The sequence below is a fragment of the Manis pentadactyla genome, chromosome 13 (assembly GCF_030020395.1).
Source record: "Manis pentadactyla isolate mManPen7 chromosome 13, mManPen7.hap1, whole genome shotgun sequence".
NCBI lineage: Eukaryota > Metazoa > Chordata > Mammalia > Pholidota > Manidae > Manis > Manis pentadactyla.
Window position 1 is genome coordinate 93730428 of NC_080031.1, and position 19645 is coordinate 93750072.

General features: G+C 44.5%; 1 protein-coding gene across 1 annotated transcript; it reads left to right on the top strand.

The window, feature by feature from the left end:
- The first annotated feature begins 11912 nt into the window (after nt 1-11912).
- On the top strand, nt 11913-13074 carry LOC130680284 (heterogeneous nuclear ribonucleoprotein A/B-like). Its single transcript, XM_057490529.1, has 2 exons — nt 11913-12163; nt 12882-13074. The coding sequence occupies exons 1-2, from the start codon at nt 11913-11915 to the stop codon at nt 13057-13059; spliced, it is 429 nt and encodes a 142-aa protein (XP_057346512.1). The 3' UTR covers nt 13060-13074.
- Nucleotides 13075-19645: the final 6571 nt, after the last annotated feature.

Genomic DNA, 19645 nt, shown 5'->3' on the forward strand with positions numbered 1-19645 from the left:
GTGTGTGTGTATGTGTGTGTGTGTGTAATTATAAGTAGAACAGCTGAACATTTGTGTACAAGTTTTGTGTGGAAATAAGTTTCCATTCCATAAGTAAATATCTAGGAATAGGATTGCTGAATCATATGTTAAGTGTTTGTTTTATTTTATAAGAAACTACCAACTATTTTCCAGAGTGGCTATATCATTCTGCATTTCTACCAGCAAAGTCTTAGAATTCCAGTTGCTCCACATACTTGACAGCAATTAATACTGTCAATATATATATTTCTTATTGTTCTATTAAATGTGCAGTAGTATCTGGTCATGGTTTTAGGTTGTATCTCTTTAATGACTGCTAATGCTGAACATAGTTTTATTTGCTTAGTCTGTTACTGTCTTGGTCTGTTAAAGCTGCTTTTAAAAAATACTACAGGCTGTCTGGCTTATAAGCAACCAAAATTTATTTCTCACAGTTCTGGAGGCTGTAAATCCAAGATCAGGGTACCAGCAAGGTCAGGCTCTGATGCAAACCCTCTTCCTAGTTACAGACTGATGACTTTTCGTTGTGTCCTCACGTGGTGGAAGAGGATAAGCAAGCTTTCTGGGGCCCCTTTTATAAAGACTCTATTCCCATTCATGAGGGCTCAGCCCTCATCACCTAATCACCTCATCACAAAGGCTACTCATACTATCCCATTGGGCACTGACATTTCAACATACGAATTTTGGAGGGACACAAACGTTCAGCCTATAGCAGTCACTCATATATCTTTTGTGGTGAAATGTCTGCCCAAGTATTTTGACCATTTTAAAATGAAGTCAGTTGTTTTCTTACTGTTGACTTTTGAGAGTTCATTATATACAGTAGTCCCCTTCTTATCCATGGGGGATGTGTTCTAAGACTACCTTTTACCAGGACAGTGCCAAACTCTGTATATACTGTGTTTTTTCCTATACATACACACATATAATAAAGTTTAATTTTATAAATTAGGCACAGCAAGAGATGAACAACAATAACTGATAATGAAATAGAACAATTATAACAATATATAATAAAATGTGAATGTGGTCTCTCAAAATACCTTATTTTGCTGTACCACCCTTGTGATCATATGAGATGATAAAATGCTTACATGATGAGACAAAGTGAGGGGAATGATGTAGGCACTGTGATGCAGTGTTTGGCTACTACTGAGCTGACCGTAGGTCAGAAGGAAGATCATCTGCTTCTGGACCAACGTTGACTGCAGGTAACTGAAACTGCAGAAAGGGTCTACTGTATTTGGAATGTAAGTTCTTGTCAGATATGTGATTCGCACATATTTTTTTTCTCTGTAGCTTGTTTGATTCTCTTCACAGTACTCTTTATAGTTTTTAACTTTGATGAACTACAATTTATCAATTTTTTTTCTGTTATGGATTGTGATTTTGGTGTCATGTCTAACAACTCTGCCTAATCCCGTCATAAAGGTTTTCTCCTGTTTCTTTCTAAAAGTTCTGCAGTTTTATGTCTATCATTAGATTCATGACCCATTTTCAGTTAATTTTTATACAAGTTGTGATATTTAATTGGGGTTCATTTTTATGCATATGAACATCCAGTGCTTCCAACACCATTGTTGGAAAGACTACCCTTTATTGAATTGTCTTTGCACCTTTGCCAAAAATCAGCTTGCCATATTTGCTTGGCTCTATTTCTGGACTCTATGATGTTCCATTAATCTATGTATCTCATACTTCACCCATAGTCTTGAATATTGGTTCCTTAGAGCAATTTTTTAAATTGGGCTGAGGATTTATACTTCTACCAAGATGGAGTAACATGGACTAGGTTTACTTTCTTGCCCAAAATAACATACAAAAGAAAAAAGACAATACATGAAACAGCAGTGTTCAAGACCCTGGACATCAGGCAGTGAAGGACAGTAATTCCTGAGAAATGGGAAACCAACAAGAAGATTCTTGTAGTAGCCCACGCTTACAGCCCTGAGAGTGACCAGGCTGCAGCACAGGAAGGGGAACTGAGGCACAACTTGATAGAGTCCCTAAGTTGAGGACAGAGTTGAGAGTAGGGGAAACCAAAGCAGCTAGAGTTCACAGAAAACAATAGCAGAGAGGGGAGACCTGCATAGAGAACCCCAGAGATCTGTAGGCAATGCCCCTAGAATATTGTGCTGATCAGTGCATGCATGTGTGGAAGCTACCTGGGGTCAGGAAAACTCCCATCGGAAAGGACTAGAGGGAATAGTGCTTGGTGCTTACAAAGGGCCAGAAATAGTGTCTGTTCCCACCAACCAGACTTGTAAAAATCAAAAAGAGGGTAGAAAAGAGGTAAAAAAGCAAACAAATAATAGAAACAAAAGTAACAAACGAGAAAATAGAAAACAAATTTTGAGATGACAAACTCAAACCTAACAAAATGGATAACTATTAAATGTGTAAAAGTCCCAATAAAAGGAAGAGCTTGTCAGATTGAATAAAATACCAACAAAAAATGTGCTTTAAATATGAAGACAAATAGGTTAAAAGAAAAAAAAGGAATACGTTATACCATGCTAGTATTTTTTCTAATCAAATATCATTGATATACAATCTCACGCTGGTTTCAAATACACAACATAGTGTTTTAACATTTACCCAAATTATCAAGCCCTCACCCCCTCCAGTGCGGTCACCGTCCACCAATGTAGTAATGTGTGACAGAACCATTAACGGTATTTTCCATGCTGTACTACCACCCCTGTGACCGACCTACATTATGATTGTGAATTGTTGTGCCCGTTAATCTCCCCCCTCCCCCTTGGTAACTACTAGTCTCGTAGTGTCTGAGTCTACTGCTCTTTTGTTCTTCATTTGCTTTGTTTATATACTCCACAAATGAGTGAGATCATTTGGTATGCTTTTCTCCGCCTGGCTTATTCCACTGAGCATAATACCCTCTGGATCCATCCGTGTTGTTGCAAATGGCAGGATTTCTTTTCCTTTTATGGCTGAATATTCCGTTATGTATATGTACCACATCTTATCCTATCATCCATTGATGGACACTTAGGTTGCTTCCATATTTTGGCTGTTGTAAACAATGCAGCAATAAACATTCCTTAAAGTGGAATTATTGGGTGGAATGGAATTTCTACTTTTAGACTTTTGAAGAACCTCCATTACTGCTTTCCACAGTTGCTGCACCAGTTGACATACCCATCAACAGTGTGGAAGGGTTTGCTTTTCTCCCCATCCCTGCTAACACTTGTTACTTCTTTTATTTTGGGTAGGGGCCATTCTGACTGGTATGAGGTGATATCTCATTGTGGTTTTAATGAGCATTTTCCTGATGATTAGCAATGTGGAGCATATTTTCTTGTGCCTGTTGGCCGTTTGTATTTCTTCTTTGGAGAAATGCCTGTTCAGGTCCTCTGCCCATTTTTTAAATTGGGTTATTTGTTTTCTGGGTGTTGGGTCATATGAGTTTGTATATATTTTGGATGTTAACCCCTCATCAGATGAGTCATTTATGAATTTATTCTCTCATACAGGAGGATGCCTTTTTGTTCTGCTGATGGTATCCCTTCCTATGCAGAAGCTTTTTAGTTTATGTAGTCTCACTTATTCATTTTTGATTTTCCCTTACCCAAGAAGATGTGTCCAGGAAAAAGTTGCTCATGCTTATATTCAAGACATTTTTGCCTATGTTTTCTTCTAAGAGTTTTACAGTTTCATGATTTACATTCAGGTCTTTGATCCATTTTGAGTTTACTTTTGTGTTTGGAGTTAGACAATAATCCAGTTTCATTCTTTTACATGTAGTTGTTGAGTTTTCCCGATACCAATTGTTGAAGAGGCTGTCTTTTCCCTGTTGTATATTCATGGCTTCTTTATCATATACTGGTTGACCATATATGTGTGGGTTTATATCTGGGCTCTCTGTTCCATTGATCTAGGGGTCTGTTCTTGTACAAGTACCAAATTGTTTGATTACTGTGGCTTTGTAGTAGAGCTTGAAGTCAGGGAGCATAATCCCCCCAGCTTTGTCCTTCTTTTTCAGGATTGCTTTGGGAGCTATTTGGGATCTTTTGTGGTTCCATAAGAATTTTAGAACTATTTGTTCTAGTTCATTGGAGAATGCCATTGGCATTTTGATAGGGATTGCATTGAATTTGTAAATTTCAAAAAGCAGCTGTACATGTTTCATCCCAGTCCCACCTGATCCCCTTTTGTACCCAATGGTATAAGGGCTTCAGAATTTGTGCCAATTGTGGGATGAATACTCTCCAGTATTCTAAAAGACCCCTGTAACAATGCCACAGTTGTAGGAATAGGAAAGGCCTGGACTTGATCTATGATTAATTATGGGATAACTTTAGACTTATCCAATTAGATGACTTGCAAGAATTTGAGTGACAAACCAGGTCCCTGAACCTTGGTGCTGTTCATATCCCATCATTCTCCTGTAGATGTTGCAGCCATCTAGGGCCTACACCTTCTAGGTCTGACAGAGAATCAGAAGTGAGCATGATATCATCAATATTATGGTACAGCCGCACCATTGGTGGTTTCTACCATGCTGGCAAGTCCTGGGCTACAAGTCCATGACCGATAGTGGGGCTGTGGAGGTACCCCTGTGGAAGGACAGTGAATGTCCACTGCTGGCCTTCCCACATGAAGGCAAACTGTTCTTGACTTTCCTGTGCTATGTCAATGAAAAAGAAGGCATTAGCCAGATATGTCCTCAGTTCATGACTGAGGGTGCCTAAAAGGCCTGCAATGGAGGGGATGGCAGCATGCAGAGAGGGTATAACTTCATTCAGCTCTCTGTAATCCACAGTCATAGGACAAGAGCCATTTAGTTTTTTCCTGGCCTCACCAGGGAATTAAAAGGTCTTTATAATTTCCACCTCCTCCAGTTCCTGGAGGGTTTCTCCAATTTCTTTATGCCCTCCAGGCAACTCATATTTCTTGATATTAGTCACTGACTGAGGTCTTGGCAAAGCTACCGACAGGTGCTTCGCATGTCCCCTCAGAACTGTGTTCACCACATGTATCCTCAGTCTGAGCTCACCTGCAGTCATCTGCAACCATAACCCTGCAGGATATCTAACCCCAAAATATATTTGGGAATGGGGGAGATATACACAGTATACTCTTTTGACGGTAGATGCCCTATTCCCGATGGGATTCAGGCTTGTTTCACTCTGACAGCCTTACCTGCATATCCATCTAAAACAATGGGGGTCCCAGGAAACTACTCAGGGTTACCATAAACCAGTGAGCATTCATCCCCTATGTCTTACCAGATCCAAAACACATTATACATTCACTAGGGACCAATTAATTGATATTTCAACATGTGGCCTCCAGTACCCAACTGTTCCGCCAAGGCGGGTGCCTCAACCCTCCCATCAGTCAAACTGTATCACCCAATCTTCCTGTGCAGGTCCAGGTGAGAGCAGCTCCTCTCCAGCAGGAAGTCTTGCAGACACACAGGCTGGACTTGTGGCCCTGTCTCCAGCCTCTGCTTCTTGGTCCTCAGAGACTGAAATTGCTGCTCCAGCTACAGTAAGATTCTCTTTGACTTCCCACCCAATTTATTTCTGTATGCTCCTGCACCCCCTATTAAATCAACACACATCTCCATCCTTGTGACCTCAAGGCACCCTTAAAGCCCTTCCTCTCATAGAGAACAACACTCCCTGCCATGCCTGCATCGCTTCTGCCTCCCCCAAATCTGCCACAATACAGGTAGCTGCATTTATGGGCTGCCCTAAGGGAGGGACAAGAATGGCCACTAAAGGCTGAAAGAGGGATGGGGGAGCCATTTGCCACACTGTATCCCTCATCCCTGCCATAAACAACTCCTTCTCAGGACATATTTTACTGGGCTATAAATGGCATTTTTCATACCTAACTCTTGTAATACCTGTTGGAGCTTGGCAAATGCCTGCCATTTAGCAGGGGAGGATGGTAAGTCACCGTGATTGTGCCCTACAGTGTGAAGTGAAGTGTGGCCATCGCCCACTTGAGGAGTGAATGATTCCCTGGGGTCTGGTATACATTCTGCATTTGCTGCAACAAGGCAGGATGAGTTATCAGGAAAGTGAGCTTTGCCATCTCTGCTCCAGGGAGGAGGATACTATCTATCCGTACATCCCAAATGCACAGGAGTCAGGCTGATAGGGACTCCGAGGGTTTCTGCTGAAACTGGCAGCCCAAATCTACCAGCTCTATCTGCGTATAGGGGCAGATCATAGTGAGATTCATAGCCTGGGGAGGGAGTTGCACCTCTCCCTGAGGAGTTCATGGTTGCTGTGTCTTTACTTTCTTGACTACAACTGGAAGGGATTTCAATAGAGGAGGGGTTGGTGCCTCAGTCACCACCTCGACCTCTTTGTTGTCCTTCAGCTCCTCTATTTCTGGGCTGACAGCTCTCTTGTTCCACAGAATGCCTCCTCTGCTACATCTTTTACCTTTTCTGCAGTGCCTCACGGCGTTGCTATCTCAGCGTTCAACAGCTCTCTGACCTCCTCAATACCTCGCAGCTGGTGTTCTCATGCTGTCTCTTCTCATGCTTCTCACAGGAGTATGTCCTTCTTCATGGCCTTTGCCTCTTCTGCAGCACCTGTAGTGCTGTCATCTCATTCTGCAAAGAATCTTTTACCTCCTCCTCAGCACCCCACAGCTTGTGTTCTCGGACTGCCTTTCCTTGTGCTTCTTGCTGGGTTTCATCATCTCCTTCATGGCCTTTACCTCTTTCACAATGCCACACAACAGGGCCGTATCGTTGAACAAACCTTTTGTTTCTTCCACAGCACCTCACAGCCTGCGTTCTTGTTCTGACTCTTTTTGTGCTACAATTACATACTTTACCATCTCCATAGCACCTTGCAGCAATGCCATGTCAATCATCAATGAATTATTTTCCTCCTTTATGACCTTTACCTTTGGTATTTCTTGCAGCAATGCATTTTCCTTTATGGCCCTTCTTAAACACTGTGAGGAATAGCCAACCCATGGTTCCTGCTGCCACGTGGGCACTGTCTTTCTCCAAGGACATCCCTATTTTTCAGAGGACCTCCTCTACTGCATCACCTCCACCTCCCCCCAGTCCTGGGAAGGGGTCCACTCCTATAGGAGGAAAGTCACCTTGGACCATATGCCCACTGTGGGGTACCTGGGTGTCTCCCCATCCATAGGGGTAGCCTGATAACATACCCCTCTCATGAGGGAAGTTCATTCAATTTTTCAGTCTTCAGTGAGTCTTTCTGACTATGCTAAATGTCTTGCTGGAGGGTTTCAGCCCCAAGAAAGTTCACTCTGTATTTCTCAAGATCGAATAACAACAATGGAACATTATGTGTAAAAGGGTTTATACCAAGCTTTATTCTCATAGTGGCAGGCCAAGTGCTAGAATCATGTCTGCATCTGGCAAGTCTGAAATCCCCAATTCACCTCAGCCTTCACCTCTAGGCAGAGAACTGGGCAGAGCACTTTATATAGTAGCACAGACAATAATGGCTAATTGCCAATGGGTGTGTAGGCATTAGCCTACTCAGTGGTCAATTACATCATAAGGTAGATTAATGTCAGGTGAGGATCCTGGCCATAGGAACTTCCATTTTCTTTATACCATATAAGGAATATTGATGACACATAGGGGAAATGCTGTAAATACTGCTGTTTGGATGGTTTCCTCTGTCCTGAAAAGAGAGGAAATCCAAGCCAAATGGGGAGACCACTCTGGGGGAGTGGCTGGACAGATTCTCTGTAACACCTCTGTGTACAGACCCCTGAACAAGGGCAGGAGGAGGGGCTGTGGTATGTGCTCAGGACCCACCTCCACAGAGGATAACCTTCCTTATTTTCCCAAAAAAGAATCTCAAAGTGCCTCAGTTGTTCAAGGATATGAAATTCCTTTCCCACCCCCCTCTCTATTCTCTTTGTTCCTTGGTCCTTTTGACTTTGGCAATGTCCTCAGCCACACCCTCTCCAAGACAGGAATAGTGAATCAATAAAATGCCCTTTTTAAAAATAGCACCTTTCTATTTGCTCTGATGTACATACATAATTACATCTAAAACCCAAGGTTGTGTCTTAGATTTCAGCAAGCAATTGTGAAAGGCACTGTGGTGGATATTCTCTGTGTCTACAGTTCCACCCTTCTTTGTGCCCAAATTGCTGACTTTCATGTCCTCTGACTTCTTCTTGGGGTTGGCTAAATGGGAGGCTCCACAAGACAGGGGAAGGTGAAAGGAGAGACCTGGGGAATGTATCTCCCTACATCTCTGTCTGCTGGGTCACTGGGCAGGTTGGCTGTGTCCTTGATCCTCTGCTCAGAGCCTTAGCTCCTGTCAGACAGCTATCTCTTGCAGCTAGGACCTTTCCAGTAACTTCTTGTCCCTACCTTTGCTTCCTCAGGGCTTGGGACAGGAGTAACTTCCTGCTGCTAGTCACAGGTAGCTTCCTGCTCCCCTGTTTTCCTAAAGCCTGCCTTCCCCTTTAGAAGCAGACTCTTCATTAAAATCTCTTCATTCTTTCCTCCTGTTTTCAGACAAAACCTGGCCCAGTTCAACCAGAAACTTCATTGAATTTCTATGGTATGAGATTCCTTATAAACATCTGTTTATGATGCTGGATTTATGTGTATATTTTCAAATGGGAACATTAATGGTCAGTCTTTCTTATATTTAGTTTGAAAAACATTTACTGAGTTCCAGGCATGACACTCAGTCTCATATTTGATCCTCATAACCTCTAGGTTGAATTGAGGCTTTTATAGTTGTCAGTTTTTAAGTATTTATGTAACAGTTGAACATTGACATTTTTATTGTGTACACATCTGTGTTTTAAAACACTATCACACAAAAGTCATTATGTTTTGCTTGTCATAGTCTCCTTGATAAATACCCAGATACTCTTTATGAAGGAAGAACTTATTCCCCTGATACTGGGTGGGCTGCAAGCAGAAAGCCCTCAGATGCCAACCCTTTGCTGGCATTGCCTCCTCTGAAGAGAACTGTCTTGCCCAAATCATGCCCCCTTCCCAGGATGGCTCATCTCCAGTGACAGATAGGTGTTTGGGGTATTAAGTCTCTACCTTTTGTCCCAACTTGAGACAATTCTGAAGGGTCACCCCAGCTTCAGCCCCCTGCAGAGAGGGCTGGGACTTCCTTTGAGACTGCATTGCACATCGTCTTCTCCCTCTTCCTGACTCTGGCTCCTTTGTTCTTCCTTTCAGGTATTTATCACAAGAACAGTCCTGCAGGCCATGATCCTTCTCAGAGTTAGTCCCAATCTGTGACATTTGGTGCTAGGATTGATCTAAAAATGCAGATGCAGGATGAGATTTTGGATCTGGATTATGCACCATTTGGTTCACAATAAAGACTCCCATCACCAGTGGTTCAGTGGAGCACACAGAGCTCCTGGCACACGGTAGTCACACACTGGTTAGACTTCAGCTCTGCTTGAGCTGCATGACCTGTACTCACCAGGACTCCTGTGAAGCCATTGGTTAATAAGGGAGTGTGATGTGATTTCTCAAGCTTGTGTCAAAGGTTTGCATTTTGAAAAAAGCTTAATTAATTAATTAATTTCAGTGATTAATATCAGAAGAGATCTTAGATATTTGAGAAAAAAATTAATCTCAGTGATTAATATAAAAAATTTTAGATATTTGCATTTTTGGTATCTTTTTTGATATTCAATAATATATAGCTTTGCTTATTTAAATATATGGCATTTAATCAGCATTTTGATGAATATTCAATATTTTATCAGGTATTTAAATATTCAAATCAGAGAAGTTTCTGAAAAGATGGTAGAAAGAGAGTAGGTTTGCCTTATTTCTCTCCAGAAGCCTATAGAAATGGACAAAATGTATCACATAGAGGGGAAAAAATCTCTGATGAAACAAGGTGAAAGTTAAATTCCACATCACAGATTAAAGATTCTTCTAGATGCAACATAATTTGAACCAAATAGAAGAGGGATGCTCAGAGCTGACCTCTATATTCTCTGATATTGGGAGAGGGGCAGATTTGAGAATGTAAATTAGTGGATTAACAAGAGCCCCACCAGTAATGTTTAACTTGAGGCTGTAAAGATTAATCTTGTTGGTGGATCAAGAAGTAGGGATGACCTTGACCAGGGCATATTTTTATTCCAAAAAGTGACAAGGGTGTTGATTGTGAAAGGGACCATGTGCCTTTTGTTTACGATCTGCTCCCATTTCAGGATAACTTTCAGAAAGGCCAGGATCCTAAGAGAGTACCCTCACAGAACCAATAGGTTTCCGTAACAGAAGAATAATCAGTTTTATAGGAAAGGAATTTATAGTAAGCATAAGTGTCTATGGAAAGGCCAAAAACATTAAACAACCAAAAACTCTAATTGGGGAATATGGAGGTTGCTGCAGAGATATTCTAAAGCAACTAGTTTTAACAATCAAATGATCAAGAAAGAAAGTAACTGAAAATGTGGTACTATTCAATGCTATTATGACTTGAGGAAATGTCCTATTCCTGGTTTAGACATAGAGAAAGAGGAAGAATTGAACAATTCTGAAGTCATTTGCTCACATGCATAGTTTACTCCAATTCTGTTTGATTATTATTTCCCTGAAGTTAATGTTAGATCTTTGTGACATTAGTTCTCTGAAATCTAAATACTCTGTAACTTCCGGGGAAAATCCCAGGGCAAAATACCTGTAAAAGCGAAATCAGTCAAAGGGAGAAATAAAGTTAAGAAACCCATTTATTTCTTACAAGCAGTCGTCCAGTCTGCCTCTGGACCAGGCTGCAGCGGAAGAGAGCTCCACCCAACCTCTCTGGTCCAGATAAACCCTCCCACCCCTTGTAATTACCTATTGATATGCAGATGGCCCAAAGCCAGGTGAGAGATTCTGGAAATATTTCAATTTTACCCACAACTCTTTTACATTAAATCAGAAAAAGAATTGGAGAAGTAAATTTGGAGCTTTTCTATGGCTTAGGTAACTTCTGCTTTCTATATCCTGAAAGGATCAAGAGTTAACTGGAGGTGAAGATGACGTTGAAAATCTTTGTCATTTGGTGATTTCTTTTTCTATTTCCAGAATTTTGAATGTACGCAGGTTACCAGTTGTTCCTTACCATCATTTTCTATAGCAGTTCTGTAGTCCAAAGACAAGGCATTAATTTATGGCTCTGCTCTTTCTTTATCTGCATGACTTGGGTCAAGTTTCTAATTGCTTTCAGGCTCTGTCATTGTGTTACGATAATATGTACATATGGTTGTTGTGAGGATTAAACAAGATATCATGGAAAACACCTGGTTTGGGGACAGAAACACCTGAGTCGGGGATAGAGAGGGCATTCCAACAATACACTATTGTTCCTTATTCAATAATAAGAGCTCATACGTAATGGACCAGGCTCGGACCTAGCCGCCTTGGATCGAGGAAGTCTGACCGGCCCAAGATCACTGCAAAACTGGGGCTCGCGCGCGTTCTAAAACGAGGACAAAACCCGCCCGGGTCTGGCGTGTACGCACCGCCATGGCCAATGGGACGCCGGCACGGGGTTAAGTGACGGGCTAGCGGAGCCAATGAGCATGCACGTTGTTGCCCGTTGGACCCCGGATCCGGCATTATAAAGAGCGCCACGAGTAGGCATTGTCAGGCGGCGGCACTGCGCGGGTGGTGCGTTCCTGTATGTTGGTGGGCTCCGTGCGGCTGCGGCCGAGAAAGAGGTCGCGAGATCGGAGCGGCTCCGTAGGCTGCCGGAGACGTGGCCCGGCAGCGCGAGGGTGAGCGCCGCCGAGCATGTGACACCTTCCCGGCGGGCGGGGACGAGTGGGCCTCGCGGCGTCGGCGGCGGCGAGGTGAGCGGCTGGGACCGCGGGCGGCGGGCGGGGGCCCCGGCGGGAGCCGCACCGTTCTGACGCGCTGGGGCTGCATGTGGGTTCTCTTTGCAGGAGCCGCCACGCCTTGGCCTAGCACGTCGGAAGCGAGTGAGGAGCAGCCCATGGAGACGACGGGCGCCACGGAGAACGGACATGAGGCCGCCCCCGAAGGGGAGTCGCCAGCCTCCACCGTCACAGGGGCCGCAGCGGGCGCCGGAGGCGGGAACGCGGCGCCTCCAGCCGGAAACCAGAATGGCGCCGAGGGCGACCAAATAAACGCCAGCAAGAACGAGGAGGATGCGGGGTAGGTTCGGCCACGGGCCGACTGGGGCGCCGCCTTTTGTTAGCGCCAAGCGGCGGGGGAAGGGGCAGCGGCGGCGGCCGGGGCCTGCTTGTGGCCCGGGGAGCAGCTCCTCCGCGCCGATCCGCGCCGCCGTTTGCAGGAGTTTGTTGGGTTGACTTTAGCGCCGCCCCAGTGTTGCTCGCGTGGGACGCGGAGCCGGGGTCGGGCGGCCCGTTAACGGAGTGCGCTCGGACCCTGGCTGGGCGGTGTGGGAGGAGTTGGCGCGCGGCGGGGCCTGTAGCCTCGGCCTCCTGCCCGGGACGAAGCCACGGTCGGAAGGCGGGCTCGGCCGCGGAAGCCCCGAGTTCCTTGAGAGCGAGGCCTCGGATGTGGTGAAGTTGTGCCCGCGCGGTTGCCTTTGGAAACGTGCTGGTTAGACAAATCCCTTCAGTTGTACGTGCTCAGGGCCCGTACCTCTGGCCAGGTTGTCCCTTAGCTTCGCCCAGCCTGGGGGTGCACTCTTTCTCCTGAAAGTATTAGTTAAGGCTAAGGTGGAGTTTGGGACGGTAGTGGAGTTAACATGTTTCCAAAAAGTAGGACCCTTATGGACTCCGAGGGTGGACCTTGTTCTGTCCTGGGTAGTGGTTTCTGTGTAATTCTTTCAGTGAAAGCTGTGTCAGGGCCAGGTTAACAGTTTTCTTACAAGATTTGTCGTGTGTCTCTCAACCTACGATTTCAGAAAAATGTTCGTTGGTGGCCTGAGCTGGGATACCAGCAAAAAGGACCTAAAGGATTATTTTACCAAATTTGGAGAGGTCGTTGACTGTACAATAAAAATGGATCCCAACACTGGCCGGTCAAGAGGGTTTGGGTTTATTCTCTTGAAAGATGCAGCCAGTGTGGAGAAGTTAAGCTAGGTATTTGTATCAGCAAGTCTCCAAGAGGACACCATTTTAGAACATTGGTGTGTTTGCATCTGGTTAAGTGCAGAGATACTGGAAAAAGTTGGGAAGACTTCGGAAAGTAGAGATTAGGAATTTATGTTCCTGTTTTTGAAGGGGTTGGACAGTTTAAGTTGGGGAGGGAGTAGTGGGCTGGAGTGCTCCAGGAACATATAGTGGACATTTGTTTTTTGTGCCTATTCTGGATATTGTGCTAAAGCAAACATTTTTGGATGTTGGCAATCCTGACTGGTGTGAGGTGATACCTCATTGTGGTTTTAATTTGCATTTCTCTGATGATTAGGGATGTGGAGCATCTTTTCATGTGCCTGATGGCCATCCTATTTGCTTCTTTGGAGGACTGTCTGTTCAGCAACTCTGCCCATTTTTAAATGGGATTATTTCCTTTTTGTTTGTTGAGGTGCTTGAGCTCTTCGTGTATTTTGGATGTCAACCCTTTATGGGGTCTGTCATTTATGAATATATTCTCCCGTACTGTAGGATGTCTTTTTGTTCTATTGGTGTTGTCCTTTGCTGTACAAAAGCTTTTCAGCTTGATATAGTCTCACCTGTTCATTTTTGCTTTTGTTTCCATTGCTCGGGGAGATATGTTCATGAAGAAGTCACTCATGTTTATGTCCATGAGACTTTTGCCTATGTTTTTTTAAAAAATTTTATTTTGGTATCATTAATCTACTATTACATGAAGGACATTATGTTTACTAGGCTCCCCCTTCACCAAGTCCTCCCCACATCCCCGTTCACAGTCACTGTCCATCAACATAGTAAGATGCTGTAAAATCACTACTTGTCTTCTCTGTGTTGCACAGCCCTCCCCGTGCCCCCCACCACTATACATGTTAATCGTAATGCCCCCTTTCTTTTTTTCCCGCCCTTGTCCCTCCCTTCCAACCCTTCCTCCCCAGTCCCTTTCCCTTTGGTAACTATTAGTCCATTCTTTGGTTCTGTGAATCTGCTGCTGTTTTGTGTTCTTTCAGCTTTTTCGTTGTGCTTATACTCCACAGATGAGTGAAATCATTTGATACTTGTCTTTCTCCACCTGGATTATTTCACTGAGCATAATACCCTCCAGCTCCATCCATGTTGTTGCAAACAGTAGGATTTGTTTACTTCTTACAGCTGAATAATATAGCATTGTGTATATGTACCACATCTTTATCCATTCATCTACTGATGGACACTTAGGTTGTTTCCAATTCTTGGCTATTGTAAATAGTGCTGTGATAAACATAGGGGTGCATCCGTCTTTTTCAAAATGGGCTGGTGCATTCTTAGGGTGAATTCCTAGGAGTGGGATTCCTGGGTCAAATGGTATTTCTATTTTGAGCTTTTTGAGGAACCTCCATACTGCTTTCCACAATGTTTGAACTAATTTACATTCCCACCAGCAGTGTAGGAGGGTTCCCCTTTCTCCACAACCTCACCAACATTTGTTATTTTTTGTCTTTTGGATGGTGGCGATCCTTACTGGTGTGAGGTGATATCTCATTGTGGTTTTTTAAATTTGCATTTCTCTGATGACTAGCGATGTGGAGCATCTTTTCATGTACCTGTTGGCCATCTGGATTTCTTCTTTAGAGAACTGTCTATTCAGCTCCTCTGCCCATTTTTCAATTGGACTATTTGCTTTCTGTTTGTTCAGATGTGTGAGCTCTTTATATATTTTGGATGTCAAGCCTTTATCGGATCTGTCATTTATGAATATATTCTCCCATACTGTTTGATGTCTTTTTGTTCTATTGCTGGTGTCCTTTGCTGTACAGAAGCTTTTGAGCTTGATATAGTTGCACTGTTCATTTTTGCTCTTGTTTCCCTTGCCTGGGAGATATGTTCATGAAAAAGTTGCTCATGTTTATGTCCAAGAGATTTTTTGCCTATGTTTTTTTGTAAGAGTTTTATGGTTTCATGACTTACATTCAGGTCTTTGATCCATTTCTTATTTACTTTTGTGTATGGGGTGAGACAATGATCCAGTTTCATTCTCTTAACATGTAGCTGTCCAGTTTTGCCAACACCACCTGTTCAAGAGGCTGTCATTTCCCCATTGTATATCCACAGCTCCATTATTGTATATTAATTGACCATATATGTTTGGGTTAATATCCAGACTCTCTATTCTGTTCCACTGGTCTGTGGCTCTGTTCTTGTGCCAGTACCAAATTGTCTTGATTACTGTGGCTTTGTAGTAGAGCTTGAAGTTGGGAGCAAGATCCCCCCTACTTTATTCTTCCTTCTCAGGATTGCTTTGGCTCTTCGGGGTCTTTGGTGGTTCCATATGAATTTTAGAACTATTTGTTCCAGTTCGTTGAAGAATGCTGTTGGTAATTTGATAGGGATTGCATGAAATCTGTATATTGCTTAGGGCAGGATGGCCATTTTGACGATATTCTTCCTAGCCAAGAGCATGGGATGAGTTTCCATTTGTTAGTGTCCTCTTTAATTTCTCTTGAGAGTGTCTTGTAGTTTTCAGGGTATAGGTCTTTCCCTTCTTTGGTTCGGTTTATTCCTAGGTATTTTATTATTTTTGATGCAGTTGTGAATGGAATTGTTTTCCTGATTTCTCTTTCTATTGGTTCATTGTTACTGTATAGGAAAGCCACAAATTTCTGTGTGTTAAATAAAGTTGTATCCTGCAACTTTGCTGTGTTCTGTTATTAGTTCTAGTAGTTTTGGAGTAGAGTCTTTAGGGTTTTTTTATGTACAATATCATGTCATCTGCAAATAGTGAGAGTTTGACTTCTTTACCAATCTGGATGCCTTGTGTTTCTTTGTTTGTCTGACTGCCATGGCTAGGACCTCCAGTACTATGTTGAATAACAGTGGTGGAGAGTGGGCATCTTTGTCTTGTTCCCGATCTTAGAGGAAAAGCTTTCAGGTTCTCACTGTTAAGTATGATGTTAGCTGTGGGCTTGTCATATATGGCCTTTATTATGTTGAGGTACTTGCCCTCTATACCCATTTTGTTGAGAGTTTTTATCATGAATGGATGTTGAATTTTGTCGAATGCCTCTTTTGGCATCTGTGGAGATGATTGTGTGGTTTTTGTCCTCCTTTTTGTTGATATGGTGGATGATGTTGATAGATTTTCTAATACTGTACCATCCCTGCATCCCTGGAATAAATCCTACTTGATTATGATGGATGATCTTTTTGATGTATTTTTGAATTTGCTATGCTAATATTTTGTTGAGTATTTTTGCATCTATGTTTGTCAGTGATATTGGTCTGTAATTTCCATTTTTTTGTGGTGTCTTTGACCGGTTTTGGTATTAAGGTGATGCTGGCCTCGTAGATTGAGTTTGGAAATATTCCTTCCTCTTCTGCTTTTTGGAGAAGTTTAAGGAGGATGAGTATTTGATCTTCACCAAGTGTTTGATTAAAGTCAGCAGTGAAGCCATCTGGCTCAGGTTTTTGGTTCTTAGGTAGTTTTTTGATTACCAGTTCAGTTTTGTTGCTGGTAATCGGTCTGTTCAGATTTTGTTCCTTCTGGGTTAGCCTTGGAAGGTTGCATTTTTCTAGAAAGTTGTCCATTTCTTCTAGGTTATCCAGTTTGTTAGCATACAATTTTTCATCGTATTCTCTAATAATTCTTTGTATTTCTGTGGTTTCTGTAGTGAATTTTCCTTTCTCATTTCTGATTCTGTTTATGTGTGCAGGCTCTCTTTTTTTCTTGATTACTCTGGCTAGGGGTTTATCTATTTTGTTTATTTTCTCGAAGAACCAGCTCCTGCTTTCACTGATTCTTTGTATTGTTTTATTCTTCTCGATTTTATTTATTTCTGCTCTAATCTTTATTATGTTCCTCCTCCTGTTGACTTTGGGCCTCATTTGTTCTTCTTTTTCTAGTTGTGATAATTGTGAGTTTAGACTGTTCATACGGGATTGTCCTTCTTTCCTGAGGTAGGCCTGTATTGCAATATACTTCCCTCTTAGCACCGCATTGTCTGTGTCCCACAGATTTTGTGTCGCTGAATAATTGTTGTCACTTTTCTCCATATACTGTTTGACCTCTCTTTTTATTTGGTCATTGATCCATTGGTTATTTAAGAACATGTTGTTAAGCCTCCATGTGATGGTATGCTTTTTCGTTTTATTTGTGTCATTTATTTCTAGTTTCTACCATTGTGGTGTGAGAAGCTGCATCATTTTTGGGGGCTTGTCCAGGATAACTTCAGAGATGAGTATAGGCATCCGAGCCTGCCTTTTCTTTCACTGTCCTTATAGAAGGAAGCCGTCTATGGCACACAGCATCGGGTGCTCGTCAGCCACTTAAATGGGACTAGCCTGGCTGCCGATCTTAAAGTCTCGAGCGACAGGTTCCCCTGCGTCTCCCTCAGAGGTTCCCCCATCTCCCTTGGGAGCCGGGAAAGTCACCTGAGTGGAGGCCAGGATTCCCTTTCAGAGGCATCTCCTTGGACGCGAGGAGCTGAGGGAGGCCTTGGGCACCTGCGAGAGCCTAGGCTGAGGCTGCGCTTCAGCGGCCTCTCAAAGGCCCGCGTGTTTGGAATCAGACCCCGACAGCCCGACTGGATATCCATGAGGAGTGTCCCTCTTTCTGTCTCTCTGACTTCCAGCCTGCTTCTTCAGGCCACCCTGGCCTCTGAGTAATTCAGGGGGTGTTCCTTACTCTCTTCTAACTTCATCAGCGTCACGGACCCCGATGCTCACCACCGCAAGGTAGGAGACCTACACTTTTATTCCTGTCTAAATGGTGTTCTTTTTATCTAATAAAAATGTGTCTGTGCACCCGTTAGCCACCTAAAAGACCATTATCGTCGGCTACCAGTCTTAAGTCGTGTTGAAAGTTTCCCGGTGTGTGCCATCCATGATTCCCACCTCTGGATAGATGGGAATGTCAGGGAGTGTCTGCACGGAGCTCCTGCTTTCCTCTTGTAAGCTGCAGACTGGGAGGGCAGACCGGACTAGTAGACAGTGGTCCTTGGATCTCGGCTCTGGCCGATGGATCCGATGGCGCTGAGTGAACCTCCGGCTAGGTTGCTGCCTATGGGAGAGTCACAGATGACCCCTGACCTCTTGTCTCACAGGTCAGATTTCTTACAGTGGGTGACTAGCAGGGTGATTCCCAGGCAGTGGCAGAAACTGGTGTGTAAGTGTATAGACCCCCCGCTCCCCAATAAATGTCCGTGGCAGCCTCTGAATTTTATCTCTGGCTTTGGAAAAAGTTCCCCTGCTCCTCGTTCAAAGCCGTCCTCTTAGGGCTGTGCCGCTTTCTCCTGTATAATGTAAGTGAAGTCTGTGCAGTAGTCAGGCTGAAACCTGAGTCCAACATGTAAATGGTTCTATGCTATTGACCTCCCTTCCTTAGAGGCAGCCATCCTGGGGCTATGGCATTTCCCTACCTGTAGCCCCAGGGAAGTGAAACAGGCTTGTGACTGACCAAGGCTCTGGCAGCGAGATGTCACACAGTCCCTGCACTTATCGGACAGGCAGGGGGCTCTCAAGGAATGATCCCAAGTGTACTATGCTAAACCTTGTGCAAAGAAAACTAGGGTCTAGATTACAACTCCCAAAAGGCATAAAGTAGGGGCACACTGGTAGGGTCGCAGTAAAAATCCAGAGCTCTGAGGTGACTCTTGCTTAGTGGGAAGGCAAGAGGGAAATCAAGGCATGGTGCAGGCCACGGTGGTAAGCAGTGGTGAAACCCAGTAGGTTTCACCGTGGCCGGCTGGTCAGCATCCCTTGCAGGGAGTAGGGACCAAGAAATGTTCCGGCTGAAGGTTGTCGCTGAAGACAGCTTTCTTCCCCTGAACAGTCCCTGCTTCCCCTTCACAGCTGCCAGCTGGTTGGTGTCCTCGGGAGGGAGTGTGAGCTCAGGAGCGCTCCGGCTGGTGTTTGCAGCTGGTTCCACTCGTACCGAGCGCTTTCTCCCCTTCCTCCTCACTCCTGTCCGGGGAGCCCTGCACGTGGGGACCTCAGTCCCACGGACAGTTGGCTCAGGTTCACACTGAGGGGGGCAGCAGGGATATAGTCAGTGGGAAACCCAGGACTCACCAGGACGAGGGAGGCTTGCAGCTCACCCGAGATCCCCCAGCCCCCTGGGATGCGAACAAGGAGAGGCACGGGGTGCCCCCGGGAACGAGGTTCCAGGCCCTCTGGAGTGGGACTGTCGGCCACTCTCGTGGGAGGGCCCTGGCAGATTGCCAGGTGTGGAACGGGGTCCTGGGGTGTAGACAGCCTGCCCCAGGTCAAGGAGATGGAGTAGGTGAATCCATCCACCAGCTCCTCCACGCTCTCCAGGGTGGAGCTCTGCAAAGCCATCACCTGGTAGCTGGGGAGGAGGCACCCACCGTTGCGTGGACCTCCCCGCAGAGGGCAGTGTAGGCCCCCAGCCCTGCCCCCGAGAACAGGCACACAGGGTGGCCTGCGTAGACATCCAGTCGCTCAGGGAAGGAAAGGTCACCCCCGGGCTCAGGGTTGACGTTGGTGGAAGTACCTGGTCCCAACACCTCCACATCCTGAATGATGAGACCAGAGCGGTGTCACTAACTGCCCCCTCCTCTCCAGCCTTCCGTCCCACCCA

What these genes read in the sequence shown, in the direction of transcription:
- LOC130680284 (XM_057490529.1), top strand. Translation starts at nt 11,913, where the DNA reads ATGTGGGTTCTCTTTGCAGGAGCCGCCACGCCTTGGCCTAGCACGTCG. An exon ending in AAGAACGAGGAGGATGCGGG is followed by an intron (nt 12,164 to 12,881) that starts GTAGGTTCGGCC and finishes CTACGATTTCAG; the next exon opens with AAAAATGTTCGTTGGTGGCC.